This window comes from Tigriopus californicus, chromosome 7 (assembly GCF_007210705.1).
Source record: "Tigriopus californicus strain San Diego chromosome 7, Tcal_SD_v2.1, whole genome shotgun sequence".
NCBI classification, from domain to species: Eukaryota; Metazoa; Arthropoda; class Copepoda; order Harpacticoida; family Harpacticidae; genus Tigriopus; species Tigriopus californicus.
The window spans coordinates 13,885,522-13,901,657 of NC_081446.1; the positions used below are offsets into that span (position 1 = coordinate 13,885,522).

At 44.8% G+C, this 16,136-nt stretch overlaps 3 protein-coding genes across 3 annotated transcripts in view; 2 read left to right on the forward strand and 1 right to left on the reverse strand.

Moving 5' to 3' along the window:
* Nucleotides 1-267, forward strand: part of LOC131883598 (uncharacterized) — a 941-nt gene extending 674 nt beyond the window's left edge. The window contains exon 2 of the mRNA XM_059231107.1: nt 1-267. This exon is cut by the window's left edge and continues 479 nt beyond it. Coding sequence (XP_059087090.1) covers nt 1-205 — 205 coding nt within the window. The 3' untranslated portion in view covers nt 206-267.
* Nucleotides 268-2,740: 2,473 nt separating this feature from the next.
* On the forward strand, nt 2,741-3,648 carry LOC131883601 (uncharacterized). The gene is made up of 2 exons (XM_059231110.1): nt 2,741-2,787; nt 2,860-3,648. Exons 1-2 carry the CDS (start codon nt 2,782-2,784, stop codon nt 3,574-3,576), a joined length of 723 nt encoding a protein of 240 aa, XP_059087093.1. The 5' UTR covers nt 2,741-2,781; the 3' UTR covers nt 3,577-3,648.
* Nucleotides 3,649-14,304: 10,656 nt separating this feature from the next.
* On the reverse strand, nt 14,305-15,733 carry LOC131884057 (uncharacterized). The gene is given in 3 exon segments (XM_059231696.1): nt 14,305-15,393; nt 15,396-15,633; nt 15,714-15,733. Coding segments are annotated over 3 exon segments (813 nt in total). The 3' UTR covers nt 14,305-14,838.
* Nucleotides 15,734-16,136: the final 403 nt, after the last annotated feature.

A 16,136-nucleotide genomic window follows, 5' to 3' on the forward strand; every position in this document is an offset into this window, starting at 1 on the left:
CCAAAACGAGAACCGTGACAACTATGCCACCAACGGCGAGTACCGTGTTGCCCTTCCCGATGGTCGCACCCAAATCGTGAGCTACAGTGTTGCCGATGCCTACTCCGGTTATGTGGCTGATGTCAGATACGAGGGAGAGGCCAAGTACGAGCCTTACCATCCATCCCCCAAGCCCGCTTACCACCCTGCTCCCACTTACGCCTAAACGCCTAAGCCTATCTTGTTGATGATATTTATCGCAAAGCATATTTATCAATAAATTTTGCAAACCCCTCAACAAGTGCCTTTTGTTAATTTCAAACTCTACTCGTCAGTACATTTATTATTCAGGTTGATTCATCAACGTCATATGGGTTATCAACTGGCTTTATACAAAAATATGTGAACATGATCAGGTCAATTACAGTCCAACTCAATTTTTGGGCGCCATTTTCTTCAAAACAATTTTTGGATATAATTTACTTTGAGACATTTTTTTGCCAAAGGAGCGTGTTTAGCCAAAATATTTTTTAAATGTTGAGAACAGTGCAAAAAGGTTAAGAAAACACAAATAAGTCTTCAAAACTTGAAACGTTGTCAACATATGGAAAAAGGAGTAAAAAGCCAAAAAACAAGTTGAAGCAATGGAAAAAATGTTACAATGACAAAAAGGTCGTTTTGGGGCCTTTTTTAATACCCTTTATTTTTTTCTATCTGTCACAAAATTGGACCACCCAACTGTATTCACTAGGCTCTTCATCGAGTTCACCAGAAATTAGCAGTTTTTATTCGTGCAATGTTCGACATTACACCACGTTTTCAATTGAAACAGACGTCATGATAAACAATTGACTCCCTTCTGGGCCTTATGTTTTGGTGCTGAGGGTGCTTGTGTTCGCGAAATATTTTTGGGTCGGATCAAACCCATGACGGCAGATGCAGAGTTACTGCAGGCTCTCATTTTTGGACTTTCTCAAACCAAAAAATGGAGTTGAATTTGAAACATTCAATTCACTGGTAGACCAAATGTTGCATAGAGTTTAAGTGGCAAGAGCCAAAAATTCGACATGTTTAATTTTGATAACTACAGGAATTACATTCCTTGCAGTTTATCAGTCTCAGATTTTTACTTGTTTTTCAACAAATTTTCGATTTTGATCCATATAGTATTTGGAAGCCAATATGTGGGGCTTATTTTCTGTAGTGGGTCGAAGAACCATTGGCAGACCCAGATCAAGTTCCAGAGCTTTGAAATATCCTCCAAATTCCAGTCCACCTGATATTTTTGGCGCAATGATTCTGGTCGGGGGGGTTTATTCAAAAACACATTCTTTAGATGTTTTGGAGCAATCGATGCCATTCTATTTATTAATGATTTTATAATATAATACATGTTAGTAACATTTTTATTCAATTTCAATTTTTTGTCTACCAAATAGCATTTATCATTCTTTTTGGTCCATTCTCATTTCTACTAGAATACGTCCCGTTGCTAATAAAATTTCGTGGCTCTTTTGTAGTTCCCTGAGCTTTAGATTTTACCTGAAGAAGGTGCCCCTAAAAATGCTTGGGACTGTAGGTACAGTATTCGAAGAAAGCATGAAAGGTACTTGATACTGCACGTTTTCAAAAGCATTCATGAGCTTTGTCCCAACCTAGGTTTCGGGTCAATTGTAGCGACCGTAATGGCTTCACATTGGGTTTGAGAGCACCATTAAGCCCTCGTGAATCCAGGCTAATTAGCACAATGAAGTCCAACTCTTTTCTATATCGGGCTCCTTCATTGTTCAATTTGCTTTCCTCAAATATTCGTTGAGAGTATGTTTATAAGTGTTGATCCAGCAGCATCCATTAGGTCAAACTTGGACAATTTCTTGATCAAAACTCCCAATTAGTGGTACATTCAAGGCCAAGCCAGATCTGCCAACTCTAAATCGTTGGTATATCAGTTATTTTATAAACATATAATTAAGTAAAATGAATACGATTTTCCACTTGACCAACTGAGAAATCCAATCCCAAGAGTACAAAGGAAATCCGAAAGAAAAATTGTAAACATGTGCCGTCGCGTTTCAAATGCAAAACAGCTAGGTTTTCATGAATAACAGAGATAGACAAGCACAAACAATACAAAGCATTTATTTATTTTTCATTATTGTTGGAAAATGCTATCTTTTTCCATTTTCACGATGCTTGTCATTTTCGTTCTAATTACCGCAAATTTTTCCTTGATTACCTAATGATTACCTTCGTACAAAATGAGGCTCCAGAGCTTTGAAGTATCCTCCAAATTGTAGTCTAACCTAACATTTTTGGCGCCATGATAGCGTACTACTAAAACACATTTTTTGCCTCTTTTGGAACGTTTGATACCATTTTTTCTTAAATACTTTTAGTTAATAACATATTTTCGTGACATTTTTTGTCTGACCTTGATTGGTTGTCTGGCAGACACTTCTAATTTGTTGTTTCTGCCAATTCTCAGTTCAACTTGAATTTTCCTGTTGCTAATACCATTTGGCTGCTCTGTAGTAGTACACTGAGTTTTAATCATTACCTCTAAGACTAAAACCTGATATTCAACTGGATGAAATTGAAGGCACAAAAGTATGTTTTGATTAGATTATTTCGTCTTGTCCTAGTACGACGGCAGGCGGCCTTACTTCCAGTCAATGTTGCCTTGCCTTAAATCTCACATTGAAGTGCTTGATGCTATGGGCGTGCGTGCAAAAGCGTACGTATAAAAACAGACCAACTTATGTAAACGGCATCCACTTTTGGTTCATTCATCCAATCATCAACATGAAGGTAAAGCACGAACAACAAGCACACCGTTAAAAATCGCTTCAGAAACTGAACCATTGCTTAACAAAATTTCAGGCTTTTGTTGCTATCATCTCCGCTTTGGCTTTGGCCACCGCTGACCAATCCAGCCATCAAACCATCAAGCACGGCAATGCTCCGGCTGTCCACTCCTCCATCCACAAGCCCCATGGTGGCTCTCATGCCCATGTGGTGAGCCAACCCTCCGCTCAGCCCAATGAGGTCAACCAGGCCTACAACGAGGAGAAGTACACCGCCGCTGCCCACGCTCCCAGCCATGAGGTCCGCACTCCGGCCTACCACCCAGCCCCCGCTTACAAACCTGCCCCCTACCACCCAGCTCCCGCATATAAGCCCGCTCCTTATCACCCTGCTCCTGCTTACAAGCCTGCCCCTGCTTACAAGCCCGCCCCTGCTTACAAGCCCACTCCATACCACCCTGCCCCCTCTTACAAGCCCGCCCCTTATCACCCCGCTCCCGCTCATGGTCATGGTGATGAGTATGAAACCGCCCCCGTCTACCAATACGGTTATGCCGTGGCTGATGACTACTCAGGTGCCAACTTTGCCCAAAACGAGAACCGAGACAACTATGCCACCAACGGTGAGTACCGAGTGGCCCTTCCCGATGGTCGCACCCAAATTGTGAGCTACAACGTGGCCGATGCTTATTCCGGTTATGTGGCTGATGTCAGATACGAAGGAGAGGCCAAGTATGAGCCATACCACCCATCCCCCAAGCCCGCTTACCACCCAGCTCCCACTTACGCCTAAACGCCTAAGCCTAACTTGTTGATGATATTTATTGCAAAGCATATTTATCAATTAAACTGGAATACCTCGTAACTATGGGAACCAAATCAATACCAAGGTGGTCAAAAAAATTGCATAATTCAAAAATTTTTGCCCTCAAAGTATGTAGGTGATCTTTTTTGCATAGAAAATTTGTAAGACTTGTAGTGATCAGCCGATTCTTGCCGAATGACATGCTCATTCTGCTCTCAAGTATCACGCTCGTCATTGAACAAAATCAGAAATCAAATGATCGTTGCATTTTTTTGGGGGGCAATAAAATGGGGAAAAAATTACAAACAACCAATTTAGATGAAACCCTGTTTTTTGCAATCCTCTGCAATCCCTTCTAGGCTGTTGGTCTAGCCACCAGAGTGAATAACATTCGTTTTGGACCTGGTCCTCTACAGTGACCCCAATCTAAACTAATATATCAAAATTAAGTCCACCAATCAATGCAACCATTGCTTAAAGTCTTGCAAGGTCTATTTTAAGATCAGTCAAAAAGACCACTCTAGAAGAGTTTTTGTTGAAAAATGTTGCACAGTGCGTCCTGATATATTGTTCCTCCTCTTTTGTCTGCTCTGAAGCTGTTAGGATAGCTCCCATGAGTGAGGTTTAATTACTTAGGTCACCACATCAAGCCCAACACAATGCTCGATGCGATTGGAAGCATTTGGATATCACTTTTCTTGAGTTTCAGCCAAAATCTGCCCTCTCCCATTTAACGTTTTTGTTCATAGCATTGTTATTGATCTTTAACTTCAAAGAGCGAACTCATGAGGAGGTATACTCAAAGATTTTCGGTTGCAGACAAGCCTGGAGAGTTGCTAGGCCATATGACTACCCTCTAAAACTCATTTTCCCCCAGTGTCGTCGCTGTCCAGTAGTGACGTCGTCCTTGCCTAATCCAAGAAGCAACGCATCAAGTACGAAAAAACAGGAGCAAGAACCAGTGAGAAGCTCATCAGCAACTGCGATATCACACCATCAGGACCAGGAGAACTCGAAAGCGCCAAATGCAGTGACAAGGCAATCTACCCTCGGACATCCTTTCTTCCGATTGTAATTTCTCAAGGCCAAAGTCGGGAAGCCTTTGACACCATTTAGGATGGTCAATTTACCGAAGTAAAACTTCGTTGGACCTTTTCTCCTCTTTGAAGTGTTGCAGAGCTCGTAGCATTGAAGGAAGCAGGAACGTTCGAACAAAAATGGGCAAAATGCGGAAATTGGACGAATTATGTGAAAACAGTAAATAAGTTGGAAACGGGCAAATAACCCCAAAAAGTCGAATATATCCTAACAAGTCTGGAAAAGTGTTTAAAACTTGATTCAACTTTTTTACAGCAATAATTATCATGTATTACTTTTTCCCAAATGACCTTCATAAAAAGCAAATATGGCTAGCCCTATTTTCTCTCATAACTCTAATTATATTATAATAATGATAATTTGTTTACTGTGCCACGGACACTATAGCAAGGAAACGCCAGATTTTTGCTATCACCCAGCCTTTCCCGCCAAGTTAGGCCGAAAATCCTAAACAAACTTAGTGGATGCAGCTCACGCGAAGAACTTGACCACGAGGTTCATTCAATCGCGTCTCCAGGTGAATGAATCCATTAATCGATCGATTGGCATCATGGAGAACAAGTGGTGTGCCTATGGTTACCGCAGCGGTTATAGTTGTAAGACAATCGGATGCTCATCCTCTCTGATTGAATCATCATCATCCCTACCTTTGATGAATGACGCAAAAGGCCCCGAGCCTCCCGAAGGTCCCTTAGTTAGTTTTCACTCGATTTTCAAACAGGAAAAAAACGGAAAAATCTATTACGTTGATGATGTCCCAAATATCCTGGCTTTCCTAGCAGGCTATGCTGCAAACCAAAAAAGTAAGCTCTTGAGCGTGGAGCATAGAGTTGAGGATATTTGCAAGCTCGTGGAAACTCAAGACGATCTCGTCGTATCTCAGGGTAGTTTCAATTTTTCAACTGAACAACTCAAACTTTCGTTTAAAAGTCCAAATCAAAGACGGTACTCGCCAACCCTGCTCGCTGCTGCCTTATTATGGCAAAATACCAGCCCTGCCCTCTACAAGCTTTTGTCTACCTTTGACCAAAGTGTGTGCTTTCCTTCAGTAAGGTAAGGTTAAGCAAAGCTGACAAAGTGGCTTTATTCCAGGTGAACCAATTGCAAATCTTCTTTTGCAGACACCTTCAGCGATTTGGACAGAACCTTTCGGTTGAGACTGGAGTCTGGCCATCAACTGTCGAATACTTGAAGAGCAGACTTTCATCCTTGAATGAACGTGAGAAAATTGTCAGCGTCATATTCGACGAAGTTTACAGTTCTAGACGCTCTAAATATTCAAACTGCCATTTCTATGGCTATGATGAAGAACAAGGCACATCTAAGACCGTTCTGTGCTTTATGTCGACTGGAGTTGCTTCGTCTTATCGAGACATTGTGTGTATGGTTCCTCTGTCGAAAATCAACCACGAGATCATCGGATCGGTCAGTGGTGGTGGAAAGTTGTTGAGGCAGTGACAGCCATTTGATTTCGCATCGTTGCATCAATTTCTGACGGACATTCATCAAAAAGAAAGTTTTCACCGATGGGTTAAACTAGAGGGCTTGTTAAACTGTGGCGAGAATTCAAGCTTTGTTAAGAATCCATTTGCTGAAGCACCAAATGACAAAATATTTCCCTTCTTTGATACAATCCACATCATTAAAGGACTTTATACAAACCTCCTGAACAAGGGAGAATTCGCATGCCCAGCTTTTCAAGACCGATGTGTTTACCCAAAGACGTCCCATTTCTGTGAACTATACAAAAGTGAACCTGGGGCTCCAAATTGTTATGCACCAAAGCTAAGCCATAAAGTTCTTTTCTCATTACCAATTGAACGAACCAATGTCAACTTGGCTGTCAAATTCTTCCATGAATCGACTGAGGCAGCTTTGAAACACTTCTCTCTGGCCAAGGGACAATTGGAATGGGCCATGTCACCAGCTTTTGTTAATATTGTTCGTCGCTTCTTCAACTGTATCAATGTGAAAAGCTCCCACTTTGAGAGCCGAAAGCGTGATGGAAGCCGAAAAGCCGTGTACAGGGATGATCAAAGCCAACTTGAATTTCTCCGTGATTTCTTGTAGTGGATTGAAGATTGGATGCAAATGAAAATAAAGAAGAAATTGTCATCAGAAACTTTTTTCACATTGCGCTTCACCGTCAGAGGCCTAATAGAACTCTCCAATTACATTTTCAACACAACCGACTTGGATTTCATCCTCTTGGGAAAGGTAAACGGGGATCCAATTGAACAGCGATTTGGCATATATCGGCAATTATCTGGCGCCAATTTCTTCGTCTCTTGAAAACAGTTCTTGGAAAGCGAGAAGAAATTGAGAATCCGCTCTCTCATCCGTTTTGACAAGTTGAGTGTACAAGACTTGAGGAAACTGTGTTCTGATCGCAACAAATATACTATGGAAGAAGCCAATAGACAATGTACCAAGCTTATGTCACTTTTGGATGAACCCGATTGTGATGCCGCTCATGATCTCTCATCGCTAACTGAAATCAAAAGCGTTGTCTATCGTTGCTGTGGTTACATAGCGCGAAGTTTGCAGAGACTAAACAAATGTGATCATTTGTTTGTTTGTTTGTTCGGAGTCAGAAGACAGCTCTCTCGCTCACCTTGCTTCTGATGATGGGTGTCCCAAATAAGGGATATTCCCGCTCCGTTGTCGCAACCAAACGTGCAACATTAATTATTGTCTCACCCTCGGGAATGATCGCAGGTTCGCCCATTTAAGCTGTTAAGGCAGCAACTTATGTTGTATTTTAAACACCGCAAAGAAGCTTGGACTTGACTTCCCTGGGATCGAACCAGGATTCGCAAATTGGAAAGCAGTTGCTCTACCAATACGGTACCCCAGCAAGCCTTAAATGCGATCATTGCAAAGAACTTTTAATAGATAGCAAAAGGGATGAATATGAATTTGAAATTGAAGATACGGTGTTGAATGATCGTTCAGTTGCGTCGTTCTTGCAATTATTAAATCAAGATGGACTAATCTGCCCTTTGGAATTGGTATTCCTAACCACCCTCTTTGTAATCAAGTAACGCAATGAAATCTTCAACACTGTAACGGTTAAGAAGGTTCTCATGGATTTTACGGCTCCATTGACGGTTTTTGTGCTGTGTTTTGAAAGAAGGCTTTATGCCTGAACTCGGATGCACGAAATTCTGAACCAATTTTGTGCCGAGAAACATTCTTTTTTGTCGTTTGTAAAGAGCATTGCTGAGATGACATTTCATTTCACTGGGAAAAACTTCGCCTCCGATATCAATGACAATGTTCACGAGAATAGAAAACGGGGCAGTCGTCCTCAAACTTCACAAGCCAAACGAAAAATTAAGAAGCTGTCTAGCAATTAATATTACTAATACCCACGAATGAGCATTTTGAGCCCAAACCTAAAAATATACCACACGAATATTTCTCTTTAAGTGATCATTTATTCAACTGCACACCAGATCCCTTGATTGGACTGAGTTAAACTCGTTTTTGTTGATGACACAGGCTACCTTACGCATATGGGTTAGTTCAATGGCCTAGCTTGGAGAGCGAGAAACCCGGGACGTTTCCATGGTTAACTCGACGCAATGGCCTAACTTGGCGGTCAGAGGAAAGCCGTGTCGTTTCCTCTCTTTAGGGTCCCTGACTGTGCACAGACAGATATCTTGAATGAGTTCGTGGCACAAAAAATATAATTTCACAAGCTCGAAAGTAAATCTGTCAATTTGCTTTATCAAAATATTTGACACGGAGACCTTACCAACCAGCTCAGGGCTATTTGCAAGCACTAGATAAGGAATATTTTTCCCCAAACCAACGTGTTTGACGGGTTGAAATATAGCATGAAATCTTCCGATTTTGGTATCGGAATGTAGTCAAGAGAGGTGGGTTGCCATTCCACAACAGCAGGTGGGAAATTGAAATCAACCAAAATTAGTACTCCTGCACACACTTCCTTTTTTAATTCCCTTCGATAAAGTCCAATGTTGTTCCAAATCTGTTATCAGAGCACGATGTTGGTCTATAAATCGTCACAATAGACAGCTCTTTAGACTTCACATGACATTTCAAGACTTCGACCTCACCATTAGACTTTGACACATGCAAGGACTGTGGGCAATTGCCAATGTACAAACATACTCCACAGTAAGAAAATATTGGATTGACCACCCAATTATGTGACATCAAATGAAAGTAAATCTTTTATAGCGATTTCTTCTTCTACGTGGGAAATACCAAGAAAAACGAGATAAGTCAAATGATTAAAAAACTAAGCACTTGAGGGAATAACATGTTATTGTTATTTTTCTAAATAATCACCATTTAAATCGATGCATTTATTCAATCTGTCCATCCACTTCTCAAAGACGAAAAATAAGCCATCTTGTGAGAGCTCTCCCAGAACCGCCTGTACTCCGTAAATTAGCTCATTATCAGTGACAAAACGATGGCCTGCAAGGCGTTTTTGAGCTCCGGGAACAGAAAGAAGTCACATAGGGCTAAATCCGGAGAATAGGGGGCGTGGGGTATCAGCTTGATACCTTTTGACTTCATGAAAGCCATCGTTTGCTTGCTGCAATGAGGTCGAGCATTGTCTTGGTGCAAAAGCCACCCCCCGGCGTATTTGTCATGCCTCTTCTCCCTTAAATGCCTCAAAAATCTTGTCAGAACCTCACAGTAGTATTCAGAATTGATCGTCTTTTTGTTTTCTAGGAAATGCTGGTAAATCATCCCATCGCAGTCAAAGAAAACAATAAGCATCCGTTTCTTCTCGCTGTTCAACTTGAATGCCTTTATCGGACCTTTTGCTCCGACCTTGGACCATTGCTTGCTTTGGTTCTTCATCTCAGGAGTTGAAAATGAGATCCACGATTCATCCATAGTGACAATTTTTCGCAAAAATGAATTTCCTTCTTGGAAAAAACGCTTTTTGTATTCCTGCGCCATCGTCAGATGGCCCTTCTTGTGCTCGTCTGACAATAGGCGCGGGACCCAACGAGCAGCCTTTTTTTGAAAGATGAAGGTCTTCATGAATGATCCTTTTGATCGTTCTTCGTGATAAACCGGATTCTAGACATAGTTTTATCAAATGTGATTCGATGATCATTGTTAATTAGACTTTCAATTGAATCGACATTGTCCTGAGTCCGGATTGGGCGATGGGATTGACGACCCCGCTGATCTTGTTCGCTCTCCCGTCCTTCCCTGAACTGCTTATGCCAGGAAAATACCCTTGATCTGGAAAGGGCCAAGTCCCCGTAAGCCCCTTGCAGAAACTTGAACGTCTCAGTGGCCGACTTCCCGGCGTAAACGAAGCTCTTGATGGTGGCAGCCTGATCCGTCATTTTCTTTACACAGAAATTGCACAGGGGCATGTGAGGGTGATTTTCAAAAATGTGCCTTAACTTTACAGGAACTCGTCAAGCTGGAATGTTTGTGAAATAAAAAATCTTCGGAAGTCTTCGAATTTACATGTAAAATCTTGGATTTGGATAAAAGACATCAATGAGCCCAAGTATTGGGGCTGTCTCGTTCTTCTTGGTATTTCCCTCGTAGTACCCCTGTTCTTAGCCAGATCTCTGTTACAGGGAAAAAATCACTCATTTTGCCTAATCCTTCAAACATTTTAACTTTGAAAGAGTTACTTTTAGAATATTTCAATGGATATGGAAAAGATACCTTTAAGGTCGGGCTGATGGGGCCACAGTGTAGGCGGGCGGCGGCGTGGCGTTAGTGGGCGTGGGTGCAGGACAGAGGTGACGACGGTTGTGGCAAAATATACCCGCCTCCGTTTGAACTTAATATGAGCGTCCGTTTGGGAGGGCATCCACATCCATACCAGTGCCAAAACTCCATGACTTTTCGGGAGCATCCTGGCTGTGAACCTGCTGGCCAATCACCAAGGGCTTGAGAAAGCGGCCGCTGGTATGCTTGATCATGAGAATGCGGTTGTTTGCTTGGGCATCCATGAACTCCTGACGGTTCGAGGCATAATCCTGGCTGGCTGATGGCAAGTTCAAGCGTACCCGCCAGTCATGGAAGGCGTCAGCGGGAGAGAACCCGTCGACACGGGGTGTACAACGCCACTCAAGGAGGACAAAGGGGAAGAGGGTGTTGTTGATCCCGCCCGTCTTAACAAAGAGGTGCCTGACGGCCTTGACACCTGCCTCGGCCAAGCCGTTGCTGGCTGCTGGCGGGATGGTAGGGGGAGAAGGTCTTGTGGTCAATGCCAGCCACAGAATTGGGGCCCATTATCAGACTTGATTTTCCTTGGGAGTCCAAAGATAGTGAACTTAGACTGCAGGGTCGCACAAACCTATTCCGTGGGGGTAGAGGACAACCGGCGGGTGAAGGTAAATCCGGAATGTTGATCAACCATGACCATAAACATCTGACCTTTTAAGTCAAAATGCTCGACTGACATTGCCTCCATGGGGAAGGTCACCGCCTCCGCCAGGATGGGTCCTGCCTCTTGGAAGGGCGGGACCGTCACACAATTGAGACATGACGCCACCCGGTTACAAATATCGTTCCGGAGGGTGGGCCAGACGTAGAGTTGTGATGCTAACTCGTACGTCTTATTCACCCCAGAGTGTAAGGCATGCAGGAATTTGATGATGACAGGACGGGCCGGACGTGGAAAATACAGGTGCTCGCCTGCAAAGAGGAGGCTACCCTCAACTCGTAACTCATTGTAAATGCCGACTTTGACGGAGAGCTTGGGGTGATGGGGGTGCCAACATTGATTGCTGACACAAGACGATTGTATTCCTCATCAATATTCTAAGTGATGACATGCAGCAAAGGGTCATCAACCCAGACAGCAGCGCACAGGGTCAGCTTATCAGTCATGAGCTGGGTTGAGAGAGCTGGGTCAAATTGATGGACAATGTGGTTGGAGGTGAGGACATCCTTTACGTGCTTGAACTCCTCGTCATGATCCTCCAACCACAACCACGTAGAGGATGACTTTAAGACCTCCCTCGGTGGCATGAGCAAAGTCGGGAAGAAATGAGGCATGCTGGTTTGCCCGGCCAAGGATTGAGTGGAACCCAGTCAAGTTTGAGGGTGAAGGGAAAGCGTTGATGGACTCCACCTTGGCGAGGTCGGGCGTCATACATAAAGCCAAAGACGCTATCAGGGAGGAGAAACATGTAGAGCTCTGAAGCCTCCTCTGATAACATTGTCTGGTAGTACCCATGTACTGCATCCCGCTTGGCAAACACTTGGGCCTCAGGAGCAACCTGTCGCATTAGGTCTGGTATGAAGCTGAAGGGCTGTAGTGGGCGGATGGTGGCGTCATTGAGGCGTCGGTAATCAATAACAAGGCAAACCTTGCCATTGGGCTTTTGGACAAAGTGGGCCGGAGATACCCTAAGGTCGGCTCAGTCCCTCGGACCATGACTTGCAAGTCCATGAGCTCAGATATGAGATTTAATGCAGCCTCTTTGTTTTGTAACGGGGCTTGTGCTGTGGTTACATGAAGTGATTTAATGAGCAGGGACGTGCACAGTGAATTGTTAAAATCTTTATTGCTTTTCAATTGGATGTTCAGAGGCCCACCTTGTTTGAGGTTTTTTGCGGCGTCACCGAGCGTTGTCCATGGTTGCCAAAAGAGGGTGCTTCACAGTGGGCACCATGAGCTTGGCAAAGCCGTCCTCCGCATTGGTTAGAGCTTGAGCTTCTCCATGACGTNGAGGTTTTTTGCGGCGTCACCGAGCGTTGTCCCAAGAACTCCCCTGGCCACTTCCCTGCAGATCATGGCCGCCAACCTTGGCTCAGCTTTCAGGTGCTTGATGGCGGTGTTGGCCAACTTCTCCATGGTTGCCAAAAGAGGGTGCTTCACAGTGGGCACCATGAGCTTGGCAAAGCCGTCCTCCGCATTGGTTAGAGCTTGAGCTTCTCCATGACGTTGGTTAATTATGGCCAAAATCTCTTTGCATTACATGGGCACGGATTTGGCAACAGGTTGGGGTAGTTTGGGGCGTGGTGGTAGGCTGGCACTCATGTATGGCGGGAAATTGTGGCGGAGGACCCCCAGGGCCTTCAAGTCTCTGCAGGCAATGAGGCCCACCCCGGAATGTCTGAAATAACTGTGTCAATGTTGGCTGTAGAGCCGCAAGATGCGGACACATTAAGAAACAGCTTCCCCATGTTGAAAATCTCTGAGCCATTGGCGGCCATTAGGCGGGTGGCAAATGGTAAGAGAGCAACGCCAGTGGGTACATCCCGCCTGGGGAGCACAGAGCGGGCCGCGCCAGAGTCCGGCAACGCCATAATCTTGAAGCTCTTGTCTGCGGTGGTGGTGCACAAAAGGTTGATCTTAGTCAGTGGGGTGGAGGGGGGGCAAGGAGGAGAAGGCGCCGATGGTTGTGACATTGTTGATGCGACTCACAGAAGGGCTCCAGGCGTTGCTGTAGGCGTCGTAATGACGTCCAAATGACGAGGCGTAACGCGAGGGACGTCCACGGGATTGGCCACGCCAGAGGTTACGTGAGCGTGACAGATGGCGGGGAGGCGCTGACCAGCATTTGGCTTTGATGTGGTCTAACTTGTCACAATTAAAGCATCGCTTCTCGCAAAATGGACAAGATGGGCCTTGGGTGTGTCTTTATGGTCCATAACCACGGCAGGCGGCCTCCATGGCGGCTATGACGTCCGCTGTTGTCTCTGCGTTTATGCCACTCACGGTGTTGATAGGGACCAAGGTGGCTGCATGGAGCCTCTTCAATCGACCTTACAGAGCTCCTGAAACAGTTACCTCACACCTTGACAGCCCACCAAGACAAAGAAGACTTGGAGATCCTCGCCCGTCATGTTATCAAGATTGGCCTTGTCTGCCCGGCGGTTGAATTCGGCCAGATGGTCCGTGGAGGGCCTTCCCGCCTTCCAGCACTTGAGGAGGAGATCCCATCTTTGGTTTAAGATGAGATATAAAGTGACAAAATGAGCTTCAAGGCAGGTTTTGGCGTCGTCAACATTTGTTGTTGCGTCCAAAACGGCGGACAAATTGGATGCCAAACACGATTGTAGGACGCCCATCTGGACATCGTCCGTGGTGGCGTCGAACTTTGAATCCACCCGTATTCTCAGAACCTCTTTATCCACCCCCGCATTTCAAGTGGGGATGACGTTGCTGTCAGGGTGAATGGTTTGAGCTCCCTACAATCTTTAAATGGGACCCCTTGGAGTCGAAGGGGGGGCGGCAGCGGCACGGTTAAGGAGGGCGGCGCCGATCTCCTGGATCTCAGTTGACCAGGGCTAAGTCAGCATCCATCTTTGCGGACATCTTCTTGGACTTGACAATTGCTGCCTCTGAGGGGCTGGACTTCTCTGATGGATCCAACCACTTGAGCTCGTACACCATCCTAGCATCTTCAGCTCCCTGGACTTGGCGTGTAGCGCTGCTGAATTTGCCTTTGGCGTGTTGCTGATTCGGAGCAAGTTGACCTAGGTCAAGATCCCGTTCTTAGAAGCTGTGACCACGCTCGACATGGTGACGAGTCAAGTGTGGAACGGTCACGGAAGTCGAAGATCACGGGCTTGGAACGATGTTGACGGCGGGGCTTAGTGTGAATAGGTATGGCGGTGGATAGAGGCAGCATAGTACATATCGTTGCGCCATGTGATGTAGAAGCTGTCGACGTGAGAAAGGATGAGGGAACTAAATTGTTGGGAAAGTAGTCAACTCCTTTTTTGTTTTTTATTTATGTTTTCAAGGAGTGACCAATAACAAATAAAATGATGGAACAGTAGAAAGCTTTTCCACGCAAAATACCTCTACAAGGCTTAGATTTGTAGGGTTTACATCTCTTTATTCACGTGGTAAGGCGTAAAACCAAACGTCAGGATGCAACTGTTGTGGTGGGGGATACAGGAAAGTTTGTGGACGTAAGGTGCTTGGAAGAAATTTGCATTCTGAATATAGCCAGAAGAACTGTCAGTCAGCTGGAATTGGCTGATCACTACAATTGTTACAAATCTTGTATGCAAAAAAAGAGCACCTACATACTTTGAGGGCAAAAATATTTGAATTATACAAACGTTTTGACCAGCTTGTTATTGATTTGGTTCCCATAGTTACGAGGTGTTCCAGTTTAATTGATAAATATGCTTTGCAATAAATATCATCAACAAGATAGGCTAAGGCGTTTAGGCGTAAGTGGGAGCAGGGTGGTAAGCCGGCTTGGGGGATGGGTGGTATGGCTCATACTTGGCCTCTCCTTCGTATCTGACATCAGCCACATAACCGGAATAAGCATCGGCCACGTTGTAGCTCACAATTTGGGTGCGACCATCGGGAAGGGCCACACGGTACTCGCCGTTGGTGGCATAGTTGTCACGGTTCTCGTTTTGGGCAAAGTTGGCACCGGAATAGTCATCAGCCACAGCATAACCGTATTGGTAGACGGGGGCGGTTTCATACTCATCACCATGACCATGAGCGGGAGCGGGGTGGTAAGGGGCAGGCTTATAAAGAGGGGGCAGGGTGGTATGGAGCGGGCTTGTAGGCAGGGGTGGGCTTATAAGAAGAGGCGGTTTGTAAGGTGCAGGTTTGTAAGCGGGAGCAGGGTGATAAGGAGCGGGCTTATATGCGGGAGCTGGGTGGTAGGGAGCGGGCTTGTAAGCGGGGTTGGTGATAGGCGGGAGTGCGGACTTCGTGGTGGGAGCGTGGGCAGCGGCGGTGTACTTCTCCTCGTTGTAGCCTGGTTGACCTCATTGGGCTGAGCGGAGGGTTGGCTCACCACATGGGCATGAGAGCCACATTGGGGCTTGTGGATGGAGGAGTGGACAGCCGGAGCATTGCCGTGCTTGATGGTTTGATGGCTGGATTGGTCAGCGGTGGCCAAAGCCAAAGCGGAGATGATAGCAACAAAAGCCTGAAATTTTGTTAAGCAATGGCTCAGTTTTTGAAAGCGATTTTTAACGGTGTGCTTGTTGTTCGTGCTTTACCTTCATGTTGATGATTGGATGATTGAACCAAAAGTGGATGCCGTTTGCATAAGTTGGTCTGTTTTTATACGTACGCTTTTGCACGCACGCCCATAGCATCAAGCTCTTCAGTGTGAGATTTAAGCCGAGCAACATTGACTGGAAATAAGGCCGCCTCCCGTCTATCTTGGACAAGACGAAATAATCTAATCAAAAACATACCTTTTTTGGCACATAACCAATTATTTGAAAAAGCATGCAATAAAATCTTTGTTAGATTTCATTTAGTTTTTGAACAGGCATTTAAAGGAAGTGTGTGCCTTCAATTTCATCCAGTTGAATATCAGGTTTTAGTCTTAGAGGTAATGATTAAAATTCAGTGTACTACTAAAGAGCAGCCAAATGGTTTTAGCAGCAGGAAAATTCAAGTTGAACTGATAATTGGCAGAAACAACGAATTAGAAGCGTCTGGTGGACAACCAATCAAGGTCAGACAAAAAATGTCACGAATATATCTT